Source organism: Diceros bicornis, chromosome 22 (genome assembly GCF_020826845.1).
Source record: "Diceros bicornis minor isolate mBicDic1 chromosome 22, mDicBic1.mat.cur, whole genome shotgun sequence".
In the NCBI taxonomy this organism is placed as follows: Eukaryota; Metazoa; Chordata; class Mammalia; order Perissodactyla; family Rhinocerotidae; genus Diceros; species Diceros bicornis.
This window is the reverse complement of record NC_080761.1, coordinates 24,610,698-24,637,011: the sequence shown is the minus strand read 5'-3', so window position 1 is coordinate 24,637,011 and position 26,314 is coordinate 24,610,698. Positions and strand designations below refer to the sequence as shown.

The 26,314-nt window shown below is 42.9% G+C and overlaps 1 protein-coding gene across 1 annotated transcript in view; it reads left to right on the top strand.

Moving 5' to 3' along the window:
- The window catches only part of PGM5 (phosphoglucomutase 5), a 174,738-nt gene that overhangs the window by 140,646 nt on the left and 7,778 nt on the right, over nt 1-26,314 (top strand). The window contains exon 10 of the mRNA XM_058565304.1: nt 886-1,020. Within this exon, the coding sequence (XP_058421287.1) occupies nt 886-1,020 (135 nt within the window). The remainder of the gene's footprint in view (nt 1-885; nt 1,021-26,314) is intronic.

Genomic DNA, 26,314 nt, shown 5'->3' with positions numbered 1-26,314 from the left:
TTTGTTCCCTCCTTTCTTTCCTCTGGCCCCTGCCAATATGCTTATTTATCACAATGACTTTATCAGTTGTCTTAAGAAAACAAATTTTCTTCAACAAAAGTTACAATATAGTCTTATGGTCATATTTTTCAAATATCCCTGCCACTAATGAGAAGAGATGCACAGAGAATGGAAATGTTCTGAGCTAAAAGACAAATTAATACTGGGCAGCACTGAGATGCTGCCACAGCTCTGCCCCCACCCCGCCCTGGTGGCCAGGTCTTACGAGTAAGAAGGAAGGAGAGAGCCAAGAGGGTGAGGATGTCCACAGGAACCCTCAGAACCCAGCTGAGGATCCAGCCCTGAGCATTTCATTGTAGGGTTCAGTTGCTACCAGAGGAGTGTGGGAACGAGGAAAGAAACGAAGAGAAGATGAACTTAAAGCAAAGCTTAACATCACATGGGGATAACCTTAACACAGGTAATTTGTCTTGCTGTAATAAATTCCCTACCCCCGTTGCATCCAGCAGGTTTATAAGGGAATAATTTTGTCCCAGGGACATTTATTAAATGTCATCTTATCCTTGTTATTCTGCCTCTTTCTCGTTTCCGCATCACCAGACCAAGGGAACTTGAGCATCTGTTCATAGTTTTGCTTCTCACCCCATCCCAGCATTAACCACAAGGCAACAGAAATAGAATAAAGAGACAAATGGATAACTTTAAGTAGCTTCTGGGTTCACCTCACTGTTGTGCTTCGGTGAGTGTCAAGAGCCAATTACAAGTTGTCATGACCCCAAGTGTCTTTAGATCATAGAAATATGCTGATCTCCAAAGTAGGTATTAATTATTTTTACCTGTGTATTCGTTTTTTCACTGATCCATTCTGGATGTTCTTGGTCTCAGGGCCTGAGGATCATTTTCTCAGATGCGTCACGGCTCATCTTCCGGCTCAGTTCCTCCAGTGGTGTGCGGGCCACCATCAGACTGTATGCAGAGAGCTACGAGAGGGATCCCAGCGGTCATGACCAGGAGCCCCAGGTACCAAAGCAGAGCTGTGCTCCCAGCACTGTGTGTCTCATTGCTCCTGGCAAATACAGGGAGCCCCTCTGGGCTTTTAGTAGGGGTGATTTTACTTTCTGGAAAATAAATTCCATATTGATAGCTCCAGCTGAAGGATAAGTTTGGAGTGACTCCAGGCAAATTGAATTCATTCTTTGCAGTGTTTGAAACAGGAAAATTGCTCTCTAGCATCTATGATGAGTTTAGACTAGCATTTTCTGAACGACTTTCCTCTCTTGACTAGTTTCTTAATTGTGGTGACATCAAGAAAGGACACCTTGTATAGATAAGTTAAGGTAATTTTGAGTTCGAGTCAAACTGGTCAAAATCCTCAGAGCCTTGACTATGCTCATGTAAACGGTGTATCCCCAGGTGTTTGGAAAACTGGGTCAGACCATGACCTTGAAGTGCCAAATAGATGCTACTCTGGGCTTCCTCTCTGGGATTGCTGTAGCACCCACTGTGAGAGGAGAGACCCTAATTTAAAATTAAGGGAGGCCACCGACAAGGCTAGGCTAGCCTGTGTTTGGCAAAGCCCCCTCTTGTTGTCAACAATAGAGCTAATTAAGAAGTCACTTAGAAAAATAATAACTAGCACAAGCATAAGCCTCCCCACTCCCATATTCATTAAAGCTCCAGGCAATATTAATTAATACCAGAAAGGACCCAATGCAAGTTGGGTACTTCCAGCTACACTGCTGGCTGCCCCTGCCTCCTTGGTCTTTCCTTCAACCTGGGTTTTGAAGCAGGGTCTTTGATGAGATGATTCCTTGAGATGAAAGCACTGGTTCTGTCTGCAGTGCTTCACTTCAAAAGAAACACTCACTGCTTCTCATTTTAGAGTTACTCAGAATTTCTGGTTATAATTTGCCATAGCTGTGCCCTGGATGGAATAAGATATCAGAGAGGGTTTACTTTGTCAGTAGTTTAGTGTTTTGATTTTTTTTTCATAGTATTTTTCTTTGGAGAGTCTCAAAGAACTTGATAAAAATGGTGCCATACATCCTTACACCTGACCCTTAACCAGAAGATCTGTCTGGATTAAAATCATCCCAGATGGGGAACTAGAGGCCTGGGAGGCCGAGAGCTGCTGTCAGGGTCACCAAGAGCATGAAGGAGCAGAGCACGAGGCCACCATCAAGTCCTTGGCCCTTCCTCCTCAAGATCACAGGCTTTCCATGCAGGGATGGGCCACGCTCAGCCAACATAATTCTTTAGTGAGTACATTTCACCCAAGATAGTACCAAATCATGCAAGAATTGGAGGCTAGCCGTCTCTTTCCATATAAAACTCTCCTACATCTCATGTTGGGAATCGAGACTAAAGCAAGGGCCTGCAAGTCCAGAGCTACGCATGCGGTGAGGAATGATATTCCTGGCCTCACCAGCTCTGACTCACTCTGACTCGAGGCTATTTTTTCTCAACATTTTTTTCCCTATTTGCACGGGGTAAGTGGTTATGATATTTGCTTATTTTTATTTACCTTCCACACTGACTGTCGAAGTATGACATCTAGGCCATTAGATGTGTGTGAAAACAAGCCTGTGCTCATATGAGTCTATCTCTGAGGTGGTCTCCAAAAGCCAAGTGGGGCCACTTTTTTGTTAAGGCTTCCTTTGAAGCTGAAATCCTCCCCAGGCCTGCTACTTGAGGGTTGTGTGGTCAGTATATACTTTAATCCGTGGGTAAAGGAAACGTAAATAACGGTTGTTTTAGTCGCCATTACTGTGTATTTTCCATCCTGTTGGTTTAAAGAGTTGGCCATTTTGAATGGTTGGGGAATGCCTTCATTGATAGGGCTCTTCTGATTGCAATTCCCTCCCTTTCTAACAGTAAGTGACGGTTTTCCCAGACCTGGCTATGGGGCCCTCAGAGTATTTAGCACATGCTCTAGCTAAACATTTTATATTAAGATAGAACTCCTTATTATAATACCATATGTCATTGCTTCACCAACTTAAGCTATATTGCATAAGATATTTAAGTCAAGATACAGAGCAAGATTTTAAGACATCTAAACCCCTAAGGAAAGGGAAGAAGATTCTCCCAGTAGGCCTACCTGAACTATACCTAGGCCCTTACGTTTGACCGTTTGGGGCCTCCTTACAGCATTGCTATCCAGGGCCACCTGCTTCTGCCTTCAAAGAGCTCTGGAAGGAAAAACCTTTGGTTAACTGTTAACGGAGATCAAAGATAAGGCATTCCCCTCGAGCTGCTAGTGTTCGTACTGATCCAGGGCCTGGCAGGGACACATCAGCTTGTGTTGCTGCTTTCTCAGCAGCAGGGAGAATGCTTCTGCCTTTTTAGCTTCTTGTGATTTGCAGCCCGAAAGCAGAGAACAAATACTAACCCACGCCCGACCCCCCACACACGCAGACACCCATTAAAGTACCTCTCTAATCTGCAGAGATCCCGCTGATAATCTTATGCCAATTCAACAGGTATTTTTTAATGTTTTACCCACCCTAACTCAATACCCATCTACGTTCGAGTTACTTAACCAGAGAACTAGAGCGTTCCCTTCAACTAGCTTATCAGCATCTGGCTGTTGGCCTTTACACATGGATAGTTTCTTTTTCAGACACTTTAAACACATGTGAACAGAACATGTTTTAAACATTTATGCTGTGGTTGCCTCGTGGAAGCATTCATAACTGTCCCAGTGATGCAATTAGGAAAACTTGTGATACAAACTATATGCACACAAGTCTCTACTCCGCTTATAGATTTTTCCATTTAGGTCTGTTTGTATAACAGTGATTATACTATTTGTTTTAAGTTGACGTAAAATAATTTCTTCTGACATCCAAAAATATTTTTGGAAAAATACTATCTGTATGCACCTAGGGATTGGTGGTGAGGAGAAGAAGAAGGTGAAGAAGGCTCAGATAAGATGAGAAGGTGCTTGCCTTGCCCTCACTCTGTGTTCTTGGTAAATCAGGAGGGAAAGCTTCCAAGGCCTATTTCTGGAAGATTACATAGTTTTAAAAATACAAGATTACTTTAATTTTACTGGCAATCAGTAGGCCTTCACTAAGCCCTCAAACCAGCTGGTAGTAATTTGCAGAAAGGGAAGAGCCAACAGGATTTAAATTCACAGGTAACCAGAAACAGTTCAATTGTTTGCATCTTCTTTCCCACCAAGTTTATTAGCAGGGCTGCTGAATTAACGTTTTATTCACCTTCTTTCCTTGTCCCTTTGAGCCTGAGGGTGATGATGAACAATAACTGATCCAGAAGGAAAAGAAAGGAGAAGTTTTGCTAAGGGCTGGGATAATCACAGACTGATAATCAGCTTCTGGCTAATGAACAGCTGGCCCTGGTACTTTAACTGCAAGATATGCTTGCACCCCATCCCACCCCAACCCTGGAAGGAGACCCATTCTCCCTGATCCTTACAATCGAGGGAATTGATGGGTGTATTTCTGATAAGCTGTGCCCAGAAGACTCTCAGGACTAATATCTAAGCACCAGGAGTCCCTCTATATTTGATTCCTCTGTCAAACCAAAGGCCATCTGTCATTTTGCTCTACCTGCTCTTATTACGACTTTATAGTCCAGAAATATAAAGCACAGTGACATTTTGTTTATATAGGGAGAGCATATAATTTATCATCTAAACCAGGATACTTTTGAGTGTGAAGGGGGCACTAATAATAATTATGTGAGACTGTTCCCAATAATCCAGGACACTTGGTCACTCTAGTTGCATACCTTCATGCTATCTTAGATCTGCACATCTCTTCAGAGATGGGTTTCCAAGAGCACCAGCAATATAAACCTAGTACAGAAGGAAGATGCCGGGAGTGAAGGGTTAGATCAGTGGTTCCAACCCAGACTGCACATCAGAACCACTGGGGGCTTGGGAAAAATACTCATGCCCGGGATCCACTCCCAGACAATGTACTTTATTGTTCCGGGTGGCGGGGGTCGGGGGGGGGCGCCCTATAGTTTTAAACAACTTCCCAGATGGTTCTAATTAGACGAGTACCTCTCAAACTTTAATGTTTAATCACCTGGGGATCTTGTTAAACTGAAAATGCTGACTAGGTCCGAGGAAGGCCAGAGAGTCTGCATTTCTAACAAGCTCCCAGGTAATATTGTGCTGCTGGTCCAGGAGCCACACGTTGAATTGCAAAGAGTTAGATGAATTGTGAAGCCCTAGCAAGCAGGACCTTGAATTCTTCAAAATTGTAGATAGGGCAACATCTGTTTTCAGTGTTCTTGCAAGCATGGGCCGCTGACCTCTAGACTCGTCTCTCCAGTTTTCCGCTGAACTCCACCTGAATGTCTTCTAGGCATCTCCAACTTGACATATGCAAAATTGAACTCCTGCCAGCCTTCCCCTATTCCACGCCAAATCTGCTTCTTTCAGTGTCTTCTTCATCTCAGTAAATAGCAGTTCCAGCCTTCCAGTGGGTTTGGCCAAAATCCTAGGATTCATCCTTGACTCCATTTTTCTTTCTCTGATATCCCACACCCAACAGCAAATCCTATCAACGTGACCTGCAAAATGCAACCAGAGTCTGGCCTCATCTCACCACCTCCACCATTTCCACCCGGGCCAAGCTGCTGTTCCCTCCTCTAGATTATTAGGTAGTCTCCTAACTGGTTTCCTTCCTTTTCCTATTGCCCACTCCCTACCCGCACCCTAGTCTCAGCACAGCAACCAGAAGGATTAAAAAAAAAAAAAAATGTTAGATCACCTATTGCTCTGCTAAAGTCCTCCAGGAGCTCCCCCATCTCACTCGGAGCAGAGTTAAAGCTCCTACTGTGGTCTCAAATGCCCTACTGGAAATGGCCCCCTTCTCCCTCTGACTTCATCTCCTACTTCTCATCCTGTTTCTCTCTCCACTCCAGCCGTAGTTCCATGAACATGCCAAGAACACTCTGCCTCATGACATTTACAATGGCTGTTCCCTCTGCCTGGAATGCTTTTCCCTCTGATAGCGTGCCCTCTCATTTCTCAGTGAGCGCTCCCCTGGCCACCGTATACAAAATAGCCCTTGTAGCTTATCTCCATTGCCCTGCTTTACTTTTCTCCATAACATATCCCCATCTCACGTATTTATTCACTTGTATGTTTTATTGTCTGTCTCCACCCAGTAGAATGAAAGTACCAGGAGACTAGGAATTAGTTCTTTTCATGTATCTCCAGTGCACAGAATACCACCTGGCATATGGTAAATGCCCAGTACAATTTTGCCAAATGAATGAAATATTCAGTGTGACTTTGGAATATCTCAGACTGATTACATCACACAGGAAACTAAAATATTCTGTGCTCACTATGAACCTTGGAGCTACCATAAGGTTTTCCCCATGATTGAGGGTTTGAATGAAATCAGTTGCCATTTTTAAGGTCCCTACAATGTGCCAGGCACCATTCTAGCTACTTTAGATATGTCCATTCTCTTATTAATTGGTCCAATGGCCCCAGAGTAGAATTATCACGGTGCTTTTTCAGGTGAGGAAACTGAGTCAGGGAACCATTGAGACCCAGGGAGCCAGTAATTTCTGGATTGGAGATTCAACCTAGCTCTTATAACAAAACTCATGTTGTCCATACTAGCACTTGAAGTCCAGAGGAGAGAGAATTTCTTCTTACTTGTGCTTGAATGCAAGGCTGTACCTGGAGCCTCTGTTTGTGTTACTTATTGAGAGGTTTTTTCTCACACCAACCAGTTCTCTGATTCCTGGATACCAACTGGTTGCCCAATAGTTCAATTCAATTCTGATACTAACTACCTTGAGTTGGCACACACACAGTCCTGCAAGACTGTCCTCACTTCAGACAACAGCTGCAAATGGGGAGCCCAGGCTCCCACGTGTCTGCCCATTTGACTGCAAGTTCAGGGGTTGCATGATCCCTCTCTCAGGCTTGATCATTTGCTAGAATGACTCACAGAACCCAGGAAAGCACTTAATGTACTGTTAGTGGTTTATTATAAAGGATACAACTTAAGAACAGCCAAACGGAAGAGACGCGTGGGGCAAGATATGGGGGGAAGAGTGTTCAGAGCTTCCATGCCCTCTCCAGGTGTGCCACTCGCACAGTCCCTTGAGGTCTTCACCAACTCAGAAGCTCTCTGAACACTGTTGTTTAGGAGTTTCTGTGGAGCTTTCATTACAAGGGCGTGATTGATTAAATCATTGGGTATTGGTGATTGAATTCAACCTCCAGCCCCTCTCCCTTTTGGGGAGATTAGGGGCTGAGGGGTGGGCTGAAAGTTCCAACCCTTTAATCACCTAGTTGGTTCCTCAGCGACAGCCCTCATCCTGAAGCTATCTAGGGTCCCCCCAAGAGTCACCTCATTAGCATAAACTGAGGTATGCTTGAAAGGGGCTTATGATTAACAAAGACACTCCTGTCACTCTGGAAATTCAAAGGATTTTGGGAGCTCTGTGCCGGGAACCAGGGACAAAGACCAAAGATATTTTTTATTATACCACTCTCATAAATGTGGATTAATGTGAGTGCTTTGAAAACAACCAGTTTTCTTCACCTTAATTTGATTAGCAATGAATAGGTTTTTAAACATTATTAAAAGAATGATGTTCTAAATACATGGTGGTTATGTTTGTTTTTTTTGTGAGGAGATGTGCCCTGTGCTAACATCTGCCAGTCCTTCTCTTTTTTTGCTGCGGAAGACTGGCCCTGGGCTAACATCCGTGCCCATCTTCCTCCACTTTATATGGGACGCCACCACAGCATCGCTTGCCAAGCAGTGCGTCGGTGCGCGCCCCGAATCCAAACCGGTGAACCTCGGGCTGCCGCGGCGGAGTGCGTGCACTGAACCGTTTGTGCCACGGGGCCGGCCCCCATACTGGTTATGTTTTATATTTAATAGGGGATCTGAAGTGAGTGGTTAAAAACTTGGAGAATAAAATTAGAAATTGAAATATATGTGATGTGGACGAGTTGGAAACAGAATGGAATTCAGAAGTGAGGTATAAATGGACATCCACTTAGGCATTCAATTTGCATGACAAGATGAAAATTTATGTATGTATTTGTATGTATATATGTGTGGTATATGTATGTATGCATATGTGTGTATATAGATGTGTATATATGTAAATACATACATATATATGTATATGTGGTTTTGGAATCATACTAGATAAACATATACCAAAAACATGTTGCTATTTAAAAACATCTGCACAGGGATATACTAATAGCCATATATGTAAGGAAAAACATAAGGAAACACTTCATTTTATTTTTCTCCTCAGTTTAGTCTGTATTGCTGCAATTTGAAAATATGGGCAAGGGTGGAGTGATGTAGAGAGAATTTAGAAAAGAAACACGTGGTTAAAAAGTGTTGGGCTGTAAACTCTATGGCCAAGTTAAAGAGCTGGCTCCTTCTGCTTGTAAGAGAGGCGTGACCTGGAGGTCTGCAGGAATTTAAAGAATAATACAAGGCAGAGAAAGATGACCAGCTGTTCTCCATAACTAATGAATATGTAATTTGAGGAAATAAACTCAAGCTGAACTGGAGGGGATTCAGACTGACTCTTAGGACAATTTCTCAACTGGGAGTGCTTCTACCCAATTAAGATGGCAGGTTTGTGCTTTTCTAGAAGTCTCTATGACCACATAGACTCAAATAATTTTTAAATGTGGAAAAGAGTGGAAAGAATGAAGCAAGATAATGTCTCAATGTATTCTTCAGCCTTAAAATTTTGGTTCTATGACTATTATTTTCTAAAAAAGAAAGAAAGGGAATAAACAAGTTCTGGTCAGGTGGGTTAGAGTTCCCTCTAGTGGCGGAGAAAGGAATTTAGTACAGCTGTGTTTTCACAAATCAGAGTCACTTGGAGCTGAATTAAAGTTGAGAAAGAAGCAACGATGTACAGGTTTTCTAAATTTCTACTCATTTAGGTGAATTACCTCCTGGGGAAAAAGAACACAGGGCAAACAGTCCTTCTTTTTCTCACTTAGATATTGAAATCTGGACGCAAGCTCTGCTGTTCCTGTGGATTGTTTTCCCCGGAACTGAGAATGCCTCGTGGGCTGGTCATCTGATAGTGTGTGGAAAACTCCCTTGGGCTGGGAATTTGGCAGATGCTTCCCAGGGGCTGTGACTATCACAGGCCAGGGCTGTTTAGAGTTTTGATGACAATGGGTCTTTCCCTTGGCCTCTGTTGGGATCAGAACTGCCTTCAAGGTACTGAGTGTGTGCTGGCTCAGGTCAGGGACTCACCCTGTCCACTCACGCTGTGGATGCCCTGGGCCTTGTGAGAAAGTGTGTGCCTTGATGACACTGACTGCCACTGTACACCACTCATCAATCCCACCGACAAATCCCCGTTTCCAGCAGTATATACAAAAGAGACCTTTATACCAAATCTTGTAAGACTTTCTTGTCATTACCAATTTATCCCAAGAACCTAGTGACCTTAAGCAGCAGAAGAGCTAAGAGTCATGCTTTGATGTTGGCTTTGGGTCAATTTTGGATTAAGGCTTACAGACCCGAAGCCCTGAAACAATTGTATTTCCCCTCCCCACTTACCCGTATGTAATTCAAAATAAAAACAAAATTAGCTTTAAATATAAATGTGAGGAAATCTAACAAAATTTTGACTTTTTTTTCCTCATGATGCTATTTATTTTGGTGTCTCTACTTTGCTGAGCCCGAAGCACATGCTTAACCAGCTATTGGTTAACCTGGCACTATTTACGTCCACAAATCAGAGTCTTGCTGGGTCTTGTTTACTCAGCCTGAAAAGGGAGCATGAATGAATTTGTATTGGTCACACAAGTACAGAGGGTCACTGGTCATAATTCCTCTCCCCATATGAATGGGTTTGACAAGCTGTGGCCAGCACGACCTGGCTTTCCCAGTATCCTCTTTGTTCCAGCCCAGATGCACAGGACAATCAAGTTTCCATGCCTTTCAGCAGAAAGCTACCCAATGCAGAGATTCAGGCTTTCTCTGAAGCAGTGCCTTTCTTGGTGGATAGTAAATCATTTGCTTTGCTCTAAATAAAAGCATATCTTGGCAAGTGAATACTGATGGTGAACCTGGACATTGTCTGTGACCTTCAGAAGAAGACTCTGGACTAGACCATGCACCCGAGCAGCATCAGGAGGAGGAGGCACTGCCTGGGCTCCCCACCATGGTCGTGCCTTTTTGCCGTGGGGAGCACGGGCTGTTGGGGAAGAATGTGGCTGAGTTAGCTCCCTTGTTTGCTCTTGGCCAATTTTAAGTTTGACACTGCCCTAATTCCAGAATGACAAACCCTGTTCAAGATGTAGGTGAAGGAATTCCCCATCCTTTGTTTTTGCCTCCCGGGAATGCTGGGAGGTGTGACAAACTCCAGGAGGTCAACATTTCAGTACCGGAATGCTTAGACCTTGGGCAGGAGAGAAAGCAATGAAAAGTTTATGAAATTCTTATGTTTCTTTTTTTGGTTTCATTTCTAAGCATTTTTGTTGGTAGAAATCATCATGTTTGGTAGGTTGAGGCCTGTGTACTCCAAACTTAATGATATGGGGATGGGAGGTAGATGAGGCTAGGAGAGTGTTTTAAAATGTAGATTTTATTATTATTCAGGTATACTGAGACCAACAGATTGGGAGATGATGGCCATTGAAAAGATAGCTTGTCACTCACAGTTCCCAAGAGGAGTGGGCACCCATACAGGGAAGCACCGGGGTCAGTTACGAGGCAGAAGGAGTGGGGGAAATGTGGCAAAGAGCTTTTATTGTGGTTTCCATGGGAAGGAACTGGTGAGGCAGGGTAAGCAGCTTTAGGATTAGCTAGTTGGAAGAATTTCAGCAGGCTCGGGGGCATAGGGACTGTCCCTGGTTGCCTGGTACCTGGCCATGAGGTGATCAGGGCAAGGAAATAGTGACCTGAGTGTGAGAGCCCTTTGAGAGCCCCATAAAGGAGGTAGCTGGGTTTGGGCTTTGGTTGGTTGGTCTGCATATGAAAGGTGTGCTCCCAGGGGAGCTGTTTGCTATCTCTAGGAATTAGCTAATCCTGGGAGTGGCAGTCCCTTCCCGTGTCAGCAAGGACCCAAGATGTCAAAGCATCAAAATAAAAGACATGCTTAATACAGACAGGAAAAGACAAAACCACTGTCAGTTTTTCAGAAGGATAAAATTATTTGGGGGCACCAAGGTTTTGTTTTTCCACAAACCATTGAGACCAAATGGCCCACTGTTCAAAGGCTGGGCTTTGGAATCATACATCCTTGGTCTTTAGCCCAGTTCTGCCATTCTCCAGTTCTGTAATCTTGGGTAACTTAATTTCTCTAAGCTTGAGTTACTTATCAGTCAAATGGGGATAAAAATACTTTTATTTCATAAGATTGTTGTGATGATTAAATGAAATAATTCATATAAAGTGTTTTGAACAATGCCTAGCACATAAAAAGTGCTCAATAAATGTTAGTTGTCATTAATATTATTGTTCTTGCCATTATTTTTATTAATAGTAATGTAGACCAGTTTTCTGATCAAATAGGGATCAAAGAGTCTCAGATTAATTAGCAATTTGTTTTATAATGGAATTAACCTGTCTTATCTTATCTTCTTCCCTTAAATTCTCAGAGGGCCAACTAGATCTATGGGAGATGTCCCAAGAGAACTGGCAGCTTCTATAGATCTTGGTCTTATAAGAGGATGCCAGGGTGACATGGTGTTCTAGATATACCATACTGTACTGAAAGGTTCAGAAATGAAGTTGAGATTCTCTACCTGTCTCTCCATTCTCCTCTCCTTCTCTGATTCCTCCTATCCTTTAGAATCTTTGGAGCTTGTGGAACAAATTTGCTGCCCTCCTGGCTTGAAGCAAGAGGTACTGAGTTGGGGTTGTTAAATAATCCTATTTTATCCAAGATAATGTGCAATTGGTTGATTGTTCCCAGCTCATTTGCCAGAGAGAAAGGACTTAAAGCCTAGAGTGGGTGTGAGACCAGGGGTAGGCTCATTGAAGAGGGGATTTGTGGAGTTCTGTTGCTGGTTATGAGGCATGTGCTTGCTGATTTCAAAGTATTAAATGCAAAAAATTAGTCCAATGGAGTAGGCGTTAGCAAACTTTTTTGGTAAAGCACTAGATAGTAAATACTTTAGGCTTTGCTTGCTATATTAGTTTGCTAGGGCTGATGTAACAAAGTACCACAGACTGAGTGGCTTAAACAACAGAACTTTATTGTCTCACAGTTCTGGAGGCTACAGGTCCAAGATCAAGGCATTGGCAGGGTTGGCTCCTTCTAAGGGCTGTGAGGGAAGGATCTGTTCCAGGCCTCTCTCCTTGGTTTGTAGATGGCTGTCTTCTCTCTGTAACTCTTTACATCATCTTCCCTCTATGCGTGCCTGTGTCCAAATTTCCCCTTCTTATAAAGACAACAGTCATATTGGATTAGAGCCCACCCTGATGACCTCATTGTAACTTGATTTCCTCTGTAAAGACTACATCTCCAAAGAAGGTCACATTCTGAGGTACTGGGGGTTAGGACTCCAACATATGAATTTGGGGGGGACACAATTCGACATATAACACTAGTTATATGATCTGTATTGCAACTTCTCAACTGCCATTGTAGCACAAAAGCAGCCACAGATAACACATAAATGAATTAGTGAATTTATTTATGGGCACTGAAATTTGAATTTTGTATAACTTTCACATGTCACAAAATATTCTTCTTCTGGTTTTTTTTCCCCTAACCATTTAAAAATGTAAAACCCATTCTTACTTCACAGGCTCTACAGCATCCAGGCAGTAGGCCAGATTTGGCTCGAGGACTGTGATCTGCTGACCCTTGCCTTATAGGTTTTGAGCATTATGCACAATTTCTGATCACATTCATGAAGCATACGTCCAAATGAGTTCGGCTAAACAGTACATTTTGTAAAATGTAAAATTACACTTGTATTCATGTTTGTGTTTGTGTATATAGATGAATTTTAAAGTATTAGAAAAAAGTGTCAAATATCTCTGGAAACCTCCAAAATTGGCCTTCTGAGATTGAACTCCCTGGCTTTTGTTTGCAACGACACATGAAAGGAAAATGTCTTAGAGCGTGTTTGCGTTCATGAAATTAAATTCTTGTTTCAGCTTTTTGGTTTCTTTTTTTTTGTGTGTGAGGAAGATCAGCCCTGAGCTAACATCCATGCTAATCCTCCTCTTTTTGCTGAGGAAGACCGGCTCTGAGCTAACATCTATCGCCAATCCTCCTCCTTGTTTTTTTTTCCCCAAAGCCCCAGTAGATAGTTGTATGTCATAGTTGCACATCCTTCTAGTTGCTGCATGTGGGACGCGGCCTCAGCATGGCCGGAGAAGCGGTGCGTCGGTGTGCACCCGGGATCCGAACCCGGGCCGCCAGTAGTGGAGCGTGCGCACTTAACCACTAAGCCACGGGGCCTGCCCGAAAGCTTTTTGGTTTCTTATAGGAAGTTTCCTTCTTTTTGCTGTTTAAAACAATTGCATACAAATGATTGGCAAATGAGTAGCACTATAACTGTGTTGGAAGAGAAAGGAGAAAGATTAAGCAAGAACTCTTGGAGAAATGGGATGGAAAAAGGAAAATGTGAGAGAGCCTGGTGAATACTTGGAATGTATGCATATTGGAATGCAGTTGCACAAAGCCAGGGAGCACCTGGGCATCGTATTCTGGTGAATACGATGAATGGGCTTCCAGGAGCTGGTAACAAGGCACTGTTGCATTTCAGCTGCTTTATCAGTGACCCTCAAACCCACTCCCCAGGGAGCCCCACATCCCTTGGAAGCAACAAGTCTGTTGTTGCTTTTCGTTCTTTGTTTTTAGTAACATCCTCAGGAATTACAGTTAGGATGGTCAGTGTGGTGTTCAACAAAAGCTAAGATACTTTGATGATTTACTAAGATTTTCCAGCTGTACATTCTAGACTGTCTTTGACCACATGAGCATTTCTATATCGGTGAATCAAGCCACTGACCTCGACTTATGTTAGCATATTTTTCATACTAATATTGTACGGCATTTGCAGTCATTATTGAACTCATCGTTCTTGTAATGGGCAAAAGTTTAAAAGCAGATATAATTTATACTGTTTTTGTCAGCACTTTAAATTCTTGCTACCCAAAGGGTCATCCTTGGACCAGCAGCATCAGCATCACCTGGTTCCTTCTTAGAAATGCAGAGTCTCAGGCCCCATTCCAGACCTGCTGAATCAGATTCTGCATTTTGACAAGCTTCCCAGGTAATCTGTGTGCACATTCAAGTTTGAGAATTCCTGCGCTGACAACCCTCACGATCCTTATTTCCACATCTGCTGAGCAAGATTGACTTTCCCTCCAGACCAGATAAATCCCTGTAATGCTGACCCTTGAGGAACGATTTATAGGGGTGACTGGCCTCTGCTATTCCTTCCTACTTCTGGAAAATTACAAAAAGTGCAGAAGATAGCCCAGACAAATGTCCCAAGACCTTTGAAGACCTGTTTCTGCTTCTCAGAAAAATTAACAAAAAGAGAAACAAGATAATCAGTTTCATTTTGCATCTCCATAGAAACCATACCTCAGTATCAACTCCGCAGTGTTGGGGCTGTGTTTTCTTCGCACAATTATACTGGTCAAACTGAGAGATTCCAAATAACCTGGGGATGAAGTAAAGCAAGTTTTAATTTGATTTTACCAACATAGGAAGGCTTGCTAAAATTGTGGGTAGACAGTCTAGCACGACTTCAATTACAAGGTAAAGGTCAATAATATACTTAAAATACTTAAGGTTTATCTGGCAGCTGCGTCTTAAAGGCAAAGTCCACGAAAGAACATGATCTTTTGTCAAAGTGTACGCAACTCTCCCTCACTGCATAAAATGTGTATTAACCATCCATAAATTCCACTAATGGTCTTTATATCATGGGGATCTTTCTTTGAGTAGAGGGCTCATTTCTATTGTTTTAGGGCCTGGAGTTAATGACTCTCCTGTTGTACTGCCCCCGCCGTCTGCCTGAGGCAGCCTCCCAGCAGAAGTTGTCTTTCTTTCCAGTTTACTCCTGCTACTCGCGCTCCATGTAGCCATCCTTGCTAACTAATTTCTTTAGAAACTGATACACCCTTCAGGAATGTGTTCCAAGGGTAGTGACAACTGTTCCTTCTGTTTTCAGCATTGTCTTGTCCAACTGCAAGCTGATTGCATTCCGTCTTGCTGGAGACATGGGGCCCCGGTGCACACAAACAGAAAGGCAGGCAAAGGCAGGCCGGCTTTCCCGGGGCTGAGGGTGTCCCACTGACTCAGAGTGATCTTCCTTCTGATTGGAGCCTTTGGGTATCTTTCACTCAAAGAGCTGAGAACACTGCTGATATCCTTAATCTTTTTTTATCTGGCCTTTCATCAGAAAAGATAATAGGAACTTCGTTTTATGGGCAAGGAAGCAGAAGCCAGAGAGGTTGTTGACTGTCTACCAAAGGTCAGCCTGTAGAGGCTAGAGTGCTGGTTCTCTCACATCCACCCCACTGTTCTAGCACACCAGGCTTCCACGAGTAATAATAATAGTGTTCATTAGCATGTATCATGTGCCTGCCTATATTTGGCTAGGTAGAATGCTATGTGTTTTATGTGTGTTATATCTAATTCTCACCACAATCCAATATGGTAGGTCCTCATCCATCCATGTTTTACAAATGAGAAAACTTTGGCCCCGAGAATTTGAATGACCTACTATTTGTAAGTAGTATAGCTGGTGTTTGAATCTAGACTCTAGTCCCAGAGCCCATGGTCTTAACTAGGGTGCTATACTATGTGCTATTAAAAAAAATGGGGATGTGCACCCACCTATGAAAAATAAATTATAGCAATCAGGGTGCCCATCTTCAGTCTGGCGTACCACTAATGCACCCAACCCATCCTCTGAGAGTGTTCTCAGATGCAACCCCTGAGCCCCGCAATTGCAGAGTAGGGGGAAGTCTATTCACTCTTTCAGGCTTTCTACCTCCATTTGTGTCCTCAAAAGTCGCCCCTTGGAAGGCTGTACCCTCTAGAAGCTGGAGAATCCACAATGCTACCTGTAATGGGTTATATCAAGTGGGGTTGTGGGGTGACAGTTGTGGGAAGTGCAGAGAGACTATTAACATTTCCCCTGGAGAAGCGGTATCACCACCCCAGCATGGGCATCTCCGTGGGTGGGCCTGAAAGGAGACGGTGGGGCTGGGCGTCCACCGTCTGACCACTGAAGATCCTTGCCTAGGCCTTGGCAGTTCCTCAAGGTGGGAGAGGAAAAGAACCCATTCTCTCAGGGCTCCTCTCAGCCAGGATGGGCTGGGGTCTCAGCATCTCTGCTCTGTGGCTTCCTTTGCACAGCTGCTTTGCCAGGCTCCAGAGGACCCCTGGGAGGGCTGGGTTGAGAAGAGATAGTTCCTGGATCATAGTTTGTGCCTTAGTCACAGCCAGCTCAGTCCATGCTGAGAATTTGAGTCTCAGGGAATAGAAGTTAGGAAGGCTCTCAGTCCCTTCACTCCCAAAGTGTTCTGGGCTCCTCTTGCAAATCTGCCAGCCCTTCATCACAGTCTTCAAGCTCCTTGTAGTGAGAATCTATTTCAAAAAAAAAGAGAAAATTTAAAGTAGAATGTCCAGGTCCCTGGATATATAACTATCCAGGTAAAATGTATGTGTACTCATCAATATTGAGATCATTTTGCTGCTTCTACTACATTATTGCTTGTACAGTGGTGGCAAATTCAGACGCCACCAAGACAGGCAACAAGTCCTCGACTGGGCTAGTTTAGATAGCAGGGCATGGTGGGAACTTTGGTGACATTCACTCTCTCCAATTACTGCCTTTTTAATATGTGAGCCCAGGGTGCCAGATTGTCTGGATTTTCATATGAAATTTGATTTTTAAGTATTGGCAGGAAAATGATGACCAAAAGAAACCCAAGCCTGTGTGAAGGACTTCTAGCTTCTAGTAATGGTGGACTAGGTGATTCAAACTAACCCTCCATCTGGAAAGAAAAAAGCTGAAAGAAATATATGAAAGCATCTTTTGAAAAGCGTCAATGACCAATGATCTTATAAGATAGTAACACAAATAAGAAAGAGGTTGGAGCTCAGGGAGATGAGCCAGGGCTCTTTCCATCTTGGCGCATTTGCTTGTCCAGGAGAGATGCCAAGAACAGATGCTTTTGGTGAACTACACAGGGTGTAGGCGACAGCTGTCAGGTCCAGGTGGAGAACCTGGTCTATTACCACCTTCCTCTGCTACCCGAAGGAATAACCAAAGGAGGCAGCTAAGACAGACCTGTGTGGCAGGCTCATGTGGCTGAAGGAAAATTGGTTAGAGTTAAGACCTCACCAAAGGCAGAAATACTGGCATAACAAGCCCTGTTCTAGATTGTAAACTTGAAGAGAACCATTCCAAAGGTAGAGTACAGACTGTAATCCCGAGGTTTATGTTTGCATGGCTCTGAACTACTAGCTCCCTCATGAGTCTCATAAAAGGAGACGAAGGAAGCTAACAATATCCCACGTCTCAAGTTATTTATATAAGTAATTTTTCAAGCAAAATGGCCAGCAAACAATAAAAGATTAGAAGGCACTTGAAGAGACAAAGCAACAGGCACCAGAATCAATAAAAAATATAGAACAGAGGGGAAGAGACATGAAGGATACAGTGAAGTCTAACATAATTTAATTGGAATCTCAAAAGGAGAGGAGAGAGTGATGAGTGTATAGGTAAAACTTGAAAAGATAATAGCTGAGGATTTCCCAGAACTAATTAAGGAAATCAATCCACTGGTTCTAGAAGCCCAAGCAGGATAAATAAAAATAAATTCCCATCTAGACACATCAGACTAAAACTGCAGAAAATCAGACAAACACCAAAAAAAAAAACAAAACCAAAGACAAAGTTGTTTGATTGACAACGAATTTTCCAACAGCGACATTGAAAATCAGAAGACTGAAATAAAATAACTGACAGCCTAGAAACTATCTTTCTAAAATGAAAGCAAAATAAAGACATTTTTAGACCAAAAAAAATTGAGAGATTGGGCTACCAGCAGACCCACACAAAAAGAAATTCTCAAGGATATTCTTTAGTTAGGAAGAAAATTGTCCCACATGGAACCTCAGAGAAGCAGCAAGGAATAAAAAGCAAATAAAATCCGGAAATAGGGGTTAGTTTATATGAACACTGGCTATATAAAACATTAATAGTAATGTCTCCTGGTGTCAAAAATATTTATCATATTAATATTATAGTGAATCAAAATATACAACCACAATAGTAATAAGGACCATGAGAGTAACTGTAGTTAAGGTATGCTTAGATCTTTGCATATCTTGGAGGAAAGTAAAGGTATAGATTTTTGTTAGACTTTAATAGATTAAGGATTTATGTCATAATTGATAGGTAACCATCACAAAAAAACAGTAGAAAAGGATATAACTTCCAAACAAAGAGAGAAAAACATGGAATAACTTAAAAAAATCAATCCAAGAGAAGAAAGAAAAACAGGTGGGTCAAATAAAAAGCATATAAGATGGTAGGTTTAAACACAAATATATTCATTATTACTTTAAATATAGATGAACTAAATGCTCTAGGGAAAAGACGAAGTCTGGAGTTTTAAAAAAGATAAATATAGGTGTGTTATAAGAGACACATCTTAAACAAAAATACAGAAAATTTGAAAGTTCAAAAAATGGAAAAATAATAACCAAATATTATTTTTATATACAAAAATATTTGTGTTTACAAATAATAACCAAAAATTTGGCTCTATCGGTTTCAGATAAAGGTCAAAAGTATTGCTAAAGATAAAGAGGGACTCTTCAAAATGATCAAAGGTTTAATTCCCCCAGGAAAACCCAGCAATTTTACATTTATAAAGCAAAACGTTGACAGAACTTTAAGAAGAAATAGAGAAATCCACAATTGTCCTGGAATATTTTAACACCCCTCTCAGTAATTATTAGAACAAGTAGACACAAAAATTAGTAACAATATAGAATATTTGAACAACATAATTAACATACCTGATTTAATGGACATGCATAGACACTACAACAAACAACATCAACATATAAATTCTTTTCATGCCACAGGGAACATGTATAAAACTTAACTATATACTGAGGAATGGACAATACAGAGTATTTTCACAAGGGCAATCAAGTTAGAAAGTAATAACAAAGTAGATACAGAAAAGCATTTGATAAAATGCAACATCTATTCATGATAAAAATTCTGCAAATAGGAATTGAAAGGAAATTGTTTAATCTCATAAACAACATAGCTAAAGAAAAATCTTGAATAAAGGCTGCGTCTGCTTACTGTGTTTCTTGCTAACTAGGGAGAACAATGTGATGAGCTCATTTGGAACTCAGATAGGCTGGGGCTCCAGAAGCAAAGCATCAACTGTACATATAATTCGAGTGTGTAACTTTTATCCACTTCTCTGTGGTTGCTATATTTCACAATTCTTAAAAAGGGAGTCTTCAAATAGTGTCCCTGGCACATGGAAACCTCTTATAGTAAAGACATAAAGACAAATATTTTTTAAACTTTCAGGAAATGAAAACTTTTCCCTCAGTAGAAGGGCAGTCTAGGGTAGTGAAACCAGCACAGCTTTGTGGTTCGAATCGAAGCACTGACTGAGACCAGAGCCAGTTCTGCCATATGCTAGCTGTGTGACTTTGAGCAAGTAATGTAATGCCTCTGAGCCTCAGTTTACTCATCTGTAAAATGGGGTAATACCACCTACCTCATAGACTATTATGAAGATTAACTCAATACATGAATTTGGAATAGTGCTTGGCACATAGTGGGTACTCAGTATCAGCTATTAAAAATTGCTACAGAAGAATCAAAACTTCAGAACCCAAGGCTCAAACTATAGATGAGGCAAGGGGAAGCATTTCCTTTTCCCTTTTGACTTTTGCAAGCTGGTAAATCAATTTGCTGTGGAGCCAATTCTGTTGCCTGTGACCTAAACTCAGCCAGGAAACATAACATTTTCTAGCTTCCAAGACTGCTCAGGCAAGAGCAGGAATGTATGTGATGTTCATATGTGCCAGGTGCATATTTAACAGGCTGAGGCCTCCTGGCAGCCTTCAGTGACAGAGCCACGAAGGCAGGGCTGGTGATGCTGCTGAGGGCCATGCTGTTTATACATCTACCTGCCTGGTAACAACTGTGTGAGCCTGTTTCTGAATGCTGTTGTCAGCTGTGGAATGCATCGAGAAGGAGGAGCCCCTGCCACATGATGATATGAAAAAGATCCCTTCCCCTATGCTCATTAACACTAATTTGCAAGAATAGTTCTGAAATGTGGCTTAGTGGCAATTTAAGGGCAGGCAGGGTACGGCCTTCAGATCTGGATTCTAATTGTTGGTCCACAGGGAAAAGAGCCAGCCAAAAAGAGTCTATGTCTGAGAGTTGCTTTGTGATGCCTGTAAATAATTAGGCAATGAAAACATCATGATTTAAAACTGACTGGGGACATTTAATAATAATACTGTTAATACCTACCATTGATTGAGTGTTTACTCTGTGACAGGCACTTTGCTAAGTGCTTTATATGTGTTGTTTCATTTCATGTTTAAAACAACCCTGTGACGCAGAAACTGTTATTAGCATTCCAATTTCAAAAATGAGACATAGAGAGATTAAGAATCTTGTCTAGTAAGTGCTGAAGGTGGAATTTAATCCTAAATCCAACTGATTCATGCGTTCAACCAACATACCATATCGTCACCCATTTCACTTAGGCTTTATCTTCTTTCCCAACCTAATGAATGGTCAAGGAATGTGTCAGCCTAAAGCCCTGTTTATACCACTTATCTTTTGCTCTGGTCAGCTATTGTTGCTTAACAGAGCACCTCAAGACTTAGTGGCACCACAACAGTGATTTCAGTGTGCACATGGACCTTGTGGGTCAGGAGTTTGGACATGGCACAGTGGGATGGCTTGTCCCTGATGCTCCATGCTGTCTAGAGTCTCAGATGAGAAAACTGGAAGGACTGGGAGTAACTCAGATTGCTGGGGGCTGGAATCTTCTGGAGGCCTCTTCACATGCATGCCTAGTGCCTTTTGGCTTCAGGATAGTTGGACTTCTTACGCATAGGGTTGCTCAGGGCAGTATGGGGAACCCTCAGGGCCTTCTGTGACCCAGGCTCAGAAGTTCCATGACAGCACTTCTGCTGAACTCTGTTGGTTGAACAAGCCTGCCAAGCTTCAAGGGAAGCGGGGAATAGACCCCAGCTCTTAGTGGGAGGAATTCCAAAGAATTTGCAGCCATGCTTTAAAACAGCTACACCATCCTTATCCTTTAAATTGGCTTCAGAATATCCAATATAATAAAGATGGCCCCCATGTCTAAAAGCAAAAGATGCTTCAGCAACATGGAGTTTCCAAGTACCTCCTGATTTGGAAAGTGTTTTTTTGTTTTTTTTTTTTTTTGGTGAAGAGGACTAGCCCTGAGCTAACATCCAATGCCAATCCTCCCCTTTTTGCTTGAGGAAGACCGGCCCTGGGCTAACATCTGTGCCTGTCTTCCTCTACTTTATATGGGACGCCGCCACAGCATGGCTTGACAAGCGGTGCATCGGTGCGCACCTGGGATCGGAACCCACGAACCCCGGGCCGCTGCAGTGGAGTGTGCGCACTTAACTGCTGTGCCACCAGGCTGGCCCCTGGAAAGTGTTTTTGAAATGGCATTTCCCACTTCATGTTAGTGAGTAGTGTTTTCATCAGTCAGGATGGGCTAGATAATGCCATGGTAACCAACAACCCAAAAATCTGAGTGGCTTATTCACATTATATATTCACCTTACCTTGGCGGGTGCTCTTCTCTGTGTTGTTCATCCTCCAGGGTCCAGGTGTATGGAACAGGCATCTGGAACATTGCTGGTTACTGTGAAAGAGAAGAAGAGCTTTGGCTGAAAGTGACCACATCTCCTCCACTCTTAACCCATTGGGTGGAAATAGTCAAAGGGCCCTGCCTGACCGTAAGAGGGCCTGGAGGCTCAGCTTTCCCTGGCAGGGAGGAGAGGAAGACTAGTTATTGGTGTGTGGCACTAAGGACTACCACAGTGATCAAATAATTCCTTGAAAGAAGCGGAGCTTAAATTTATTATTTTGGATAGTCTTTCTGAGCCTAGACCTCTGAGGGCTTTGGAACCGAATATTTGTAACTAACCTTTTGGAAGGGTATAAAGGTGAGCTAGTTTGGATGGATGTGAACCAGTGTATGACTGTGTTCAGATTCTGTTACAGAAACCAAATTGAAAAGTCCAGCGGAGACCACACATTGGAGGAGGTATGGAGAGGCTGGCTGGGGTTCCAGGCTTGTTTTCATGATCCTGAAGTGCGCCTTGAGGAAAAATCCATGACCACCTATGCTTAGAATCACCGGTCCTCGGGGATACCCCATAGTCCTGGCATATGTTCCATCTTGGGCCCTGGGTTGTGTAGCCATAAAACCCAGCTGCCCTTGCAGGGTGGGGGGCATGTAAGATCTGGCTTGAGGACGCCTTGAAGCTCTGTCAGGAGCTTTCTGGTACTATATCCATAGGTCTTTTCCCCACATGAAGTCACACTCAGGAGCAACCCTGTGGGTATGCACCACCCTCACACCAACACACCCCCCACCCGCCACATCACTTACAACTGCCAGCTTCCTGTGACATGGCATGGTCACTGCTGGGTATGCACCCCATGGCAAACCCTGGGGTCAGAAATTTAAATGACAGGCAGATAACTCAACAATGTGAATAGGGCAGCAGGGCCTAAACCAATAGCAGGTTGTTGATTAAAACTGGCGTGCCATCTAAAGGCATTCAATTCATATTTAAAAGTACATATACTAATTTTATGCCAGCAAAAATAAGAGATCGTAAAGTGGATCCAGTGGCCACTGGATCTCCAGTTTGCATGCCCCAATCTAGCCTTGTGGGTTGCGCTGAAGGTGCTCCAGTGTTAGTCCAATTCAACCCCTGGTTTGTATGATGACAGCAACGCTTATACACCCTCCCTGTGCACCAGGCACTGCTGTAGAAGGTAAGTGTTCCCTGTGTCGTGTAAGGAGAACGAAGGCTCAGGGAGGTTGAGTAGCTTACCCAAGCTTGCACAGCTCATAAAGGGTAGAGCTAGGCTTTGACCTCAGGCAGTTTGGCTTTAGAGTGCATGCTTGTAACCACTATTCTGCACTGCCCCTTCCAGAATGAGTAGCACGACACCTTATAAGAGTAGTTCCAGACTTGGGTGTGCATCAGAATCACTGCGGGAGCTTGTCAGGGCTACACATTCCCTGCCTGGTCCCTAGATTCAGTGAAATAGCGTCTCCATGATGGCAGCCCACAACACAGGTGATTCTTACCTCGTCCTCAGGTATCAGTCTGCTGACCAATCATTGGGAGACTTCTGTTGATGCTTTTCATTCATCTCTAAGAACAAGGCTTCTGGGATCCATATGCAGAAAGCCAAGATGAATCATATTATTGTTCCAACCATGAGAATCCAGTTTTTAGAAAATGACATTGAGCACTGATAACCTAGATGTTGGCTTCAGAAGTAGCTGGGGACCAGAGGGGAAAAGAGGGGCAAATGGTTACAAGGAGAGTCCTTTGAGTAACATGAATGAGAGAGACACTTGTCCTTTTATTAACCTCTGCTTTCAACCTTGGAGTTATATTTCTAACAATTTTGTAAGTGGTGGGAGGGGGGTGGGCAACTCTAAACTGGCAAGTGTATTCCACATGAAGGAAACCTTTGAAGCCTGTGGAGAGAAACATGAAGACATGATAGAGACAGCAGAGGAGGGTAGGCGGAAATTGTGGTGATCTGAACCAGTTAGTCATTTCCCTCTCTTTTGAATGTTTTTGGTTGCAAATGAGAGGATAGAAGGAGAGAAGAGAGGAAAGGGGAAAAGATCACCGTGGTAAGTCTAGTAACCGTCTGTCACCATACAAAGTTATTACAATATTATTGACTCTATTCCCCATGCTGTACATTACATCCTCATGAATTATCTATTTTATAATTGTAAGTTTGTATCTCTTAGTCCTCTTCACCTATTTTACCCAAGTCCCCACCCCCCTCCTCTCTGGTGACCACCAGGTTGTTCTCTGTATCTATGAGTCTATTTCTGTTTTGTTTTGTTTTTTAGATTCCATGTATAAGTGAGATCATGCAGTATTTGTCTTTCTCTGTCTGACTTATTTCACTTAGCATAATACTCTCTAGGTCCATCCAGGTTGCCCCAAATGGTAAGATTTCATTCTTTTTTATGGCTGAGTAATATTTCATTGTATAAAAACACTGATTTGAAAAGATATATGCACCCCTATGTTCACTGCAATGTTATTTACAATAGCCAAGATACTGAAGCGACCTAAGTGTCCACCAATGGATGAGTGGGTAAAAAAGAGATAAACTCTTGCGGGTTGGTTTGTGTTTGCACTACAGGACAAGGGCACTGAGATCCTGCCTAATGCCTTTCAGGTGTGCCCACAGATGCTGGCAGGCACCTTTGCTTTCTCCCCTTCTCCATCCCTACACAATACTTCTGAATGTGGAGCCAAATAGAGCTCACGTTTGAATAAATGGGAAAATTGGCTTCATGACTCTTCTATTTGATTTTGGATTTGCAACTTAAGTGCTGCCTTTCACCTCCTAAAGTCCCAACTCAATTGCAAAAATGGGGAGGGTGGTGGAGAGGGAGGCCAAGCCTGCCCGGGCAATGTGGTTTCTGTTAAGCTTGTCTTGGTGTCCCCAAAATGCTAGTTTAGTTTTTGCTTTGATTAAACTTTTTTGGGAGTCTTTCATCCGCTTATATCTTGGAATGACTTCTCCCCCTCAGAAGAGAGCTTTTCTGGAGGCCTGTGTGCTGATATTGACAAGATTGATGGGTTCCCTCAGTGTTGGGCTCAGAATTCCGATTTATCTATAGTCATTTTTCATATTCTATAGTTTGGTTAATTTTAGGTCCATTTTGGATCAAGATAGATAGATTTATTACACGAAAGGGGGTTAAACTTAAGACCCTGGTTGTGTGTATTATAATAAAGAGCAAAATGTTTGCAGTGTTTAGCATTTTCACTTAATTGCTGTTAGCAAAAATGTATTTGATTTTGTTTTCAGCAATAATTTCTCTTCTAGATGCTTCCCAAATGGATTTAAAATAGCTAGTCATTTTTGTTACCTAAAATCTGGGCTACTTTAAACAAAGTGGTATCTAGCCTATAGGGCACCTTTGCGCATATTAGGAAAAGACACCCTCCACGGGAATGCACAGAACAATGAGGCTGGTGGACGGCGTCTTTATGAGAAGACAAAGGCACCCCATCCTCTGGGAAGATGTAGCCCCTTGTCATCTTCTGAGATGTGCTTGGGATAGATTTCCACCCCTACGAACCCCCTTGCGCAGGGCCCGTATAAAGTGGCCCGGATGGTCACAGATCCCTGTGCTTGGCTCTCTGTTACATTGTGTGAGTCTCCAGATTTGAAGGGCAGTGTAATCAGAAACTTTCTCCAACCCTGAGATGTATTGGAAACAAAGCCAGAGGATGACTCCAAGTTTATAATCATTATCAGGTATGGATTGCTCCACGACTCCTGGGATGCAAGAAATGTCGCATTTCTGTATTATATGGATCAAACTGTCTCTAGCTCAGTCACCCCTGTCTGAATTGGCAAGAAGCTCAGTAGTGGCCATTTGGGGCTCCCTCCCTTTTCCAGATTATCTAAGACAGCCCAGCTGGGATGCAGGCAGGTCGAGGGCGCATGCTGTCCTGGGGAAGAGTGTAGGTCTCTGTGGTTGCCGTACCTCTGCGTGTTGTCCCTGCCATCTGTCTGGGGCACTGCTCTAAGCAGAGGCCTTGCCACTGCCCACAGGCCATCCTTCTCCCAGTGCTTCCCTCCCTCCTCAACGGCGCTGCACCCAGGGCGTTCCCACCATTTCCAGAACTCAGAGTCCTTTTCCCTTTACTGCATTCTTGATTGGAGAGCTTTCCTTTTCTTTCAGCTGGGTTATGAAGCCTGAACCCCTTGTCCACATTAGCGTGGAGTGCTCCTTAGAACCACCGAAGCACCCTGACCCTTCGCAGGCAGATAGAGATCCTGGCCTAAAAAACACAAAAGCCTGGACTCTCACGTGGGTTAAGGAGCAGGCAGGTAGGGGAATGGATGGGTAGTTTCCTCTCTTCCTGGTGAATCTTCCTGATGAAGGGGTGCAGAGCATAAGGTCGTTTCTCAGTAGATCACCCACTGCATTAAACACTCGAGAACATAATTGCCAAACCCAAGACTTTTTCTTTTTTCAGCAACTCTTAT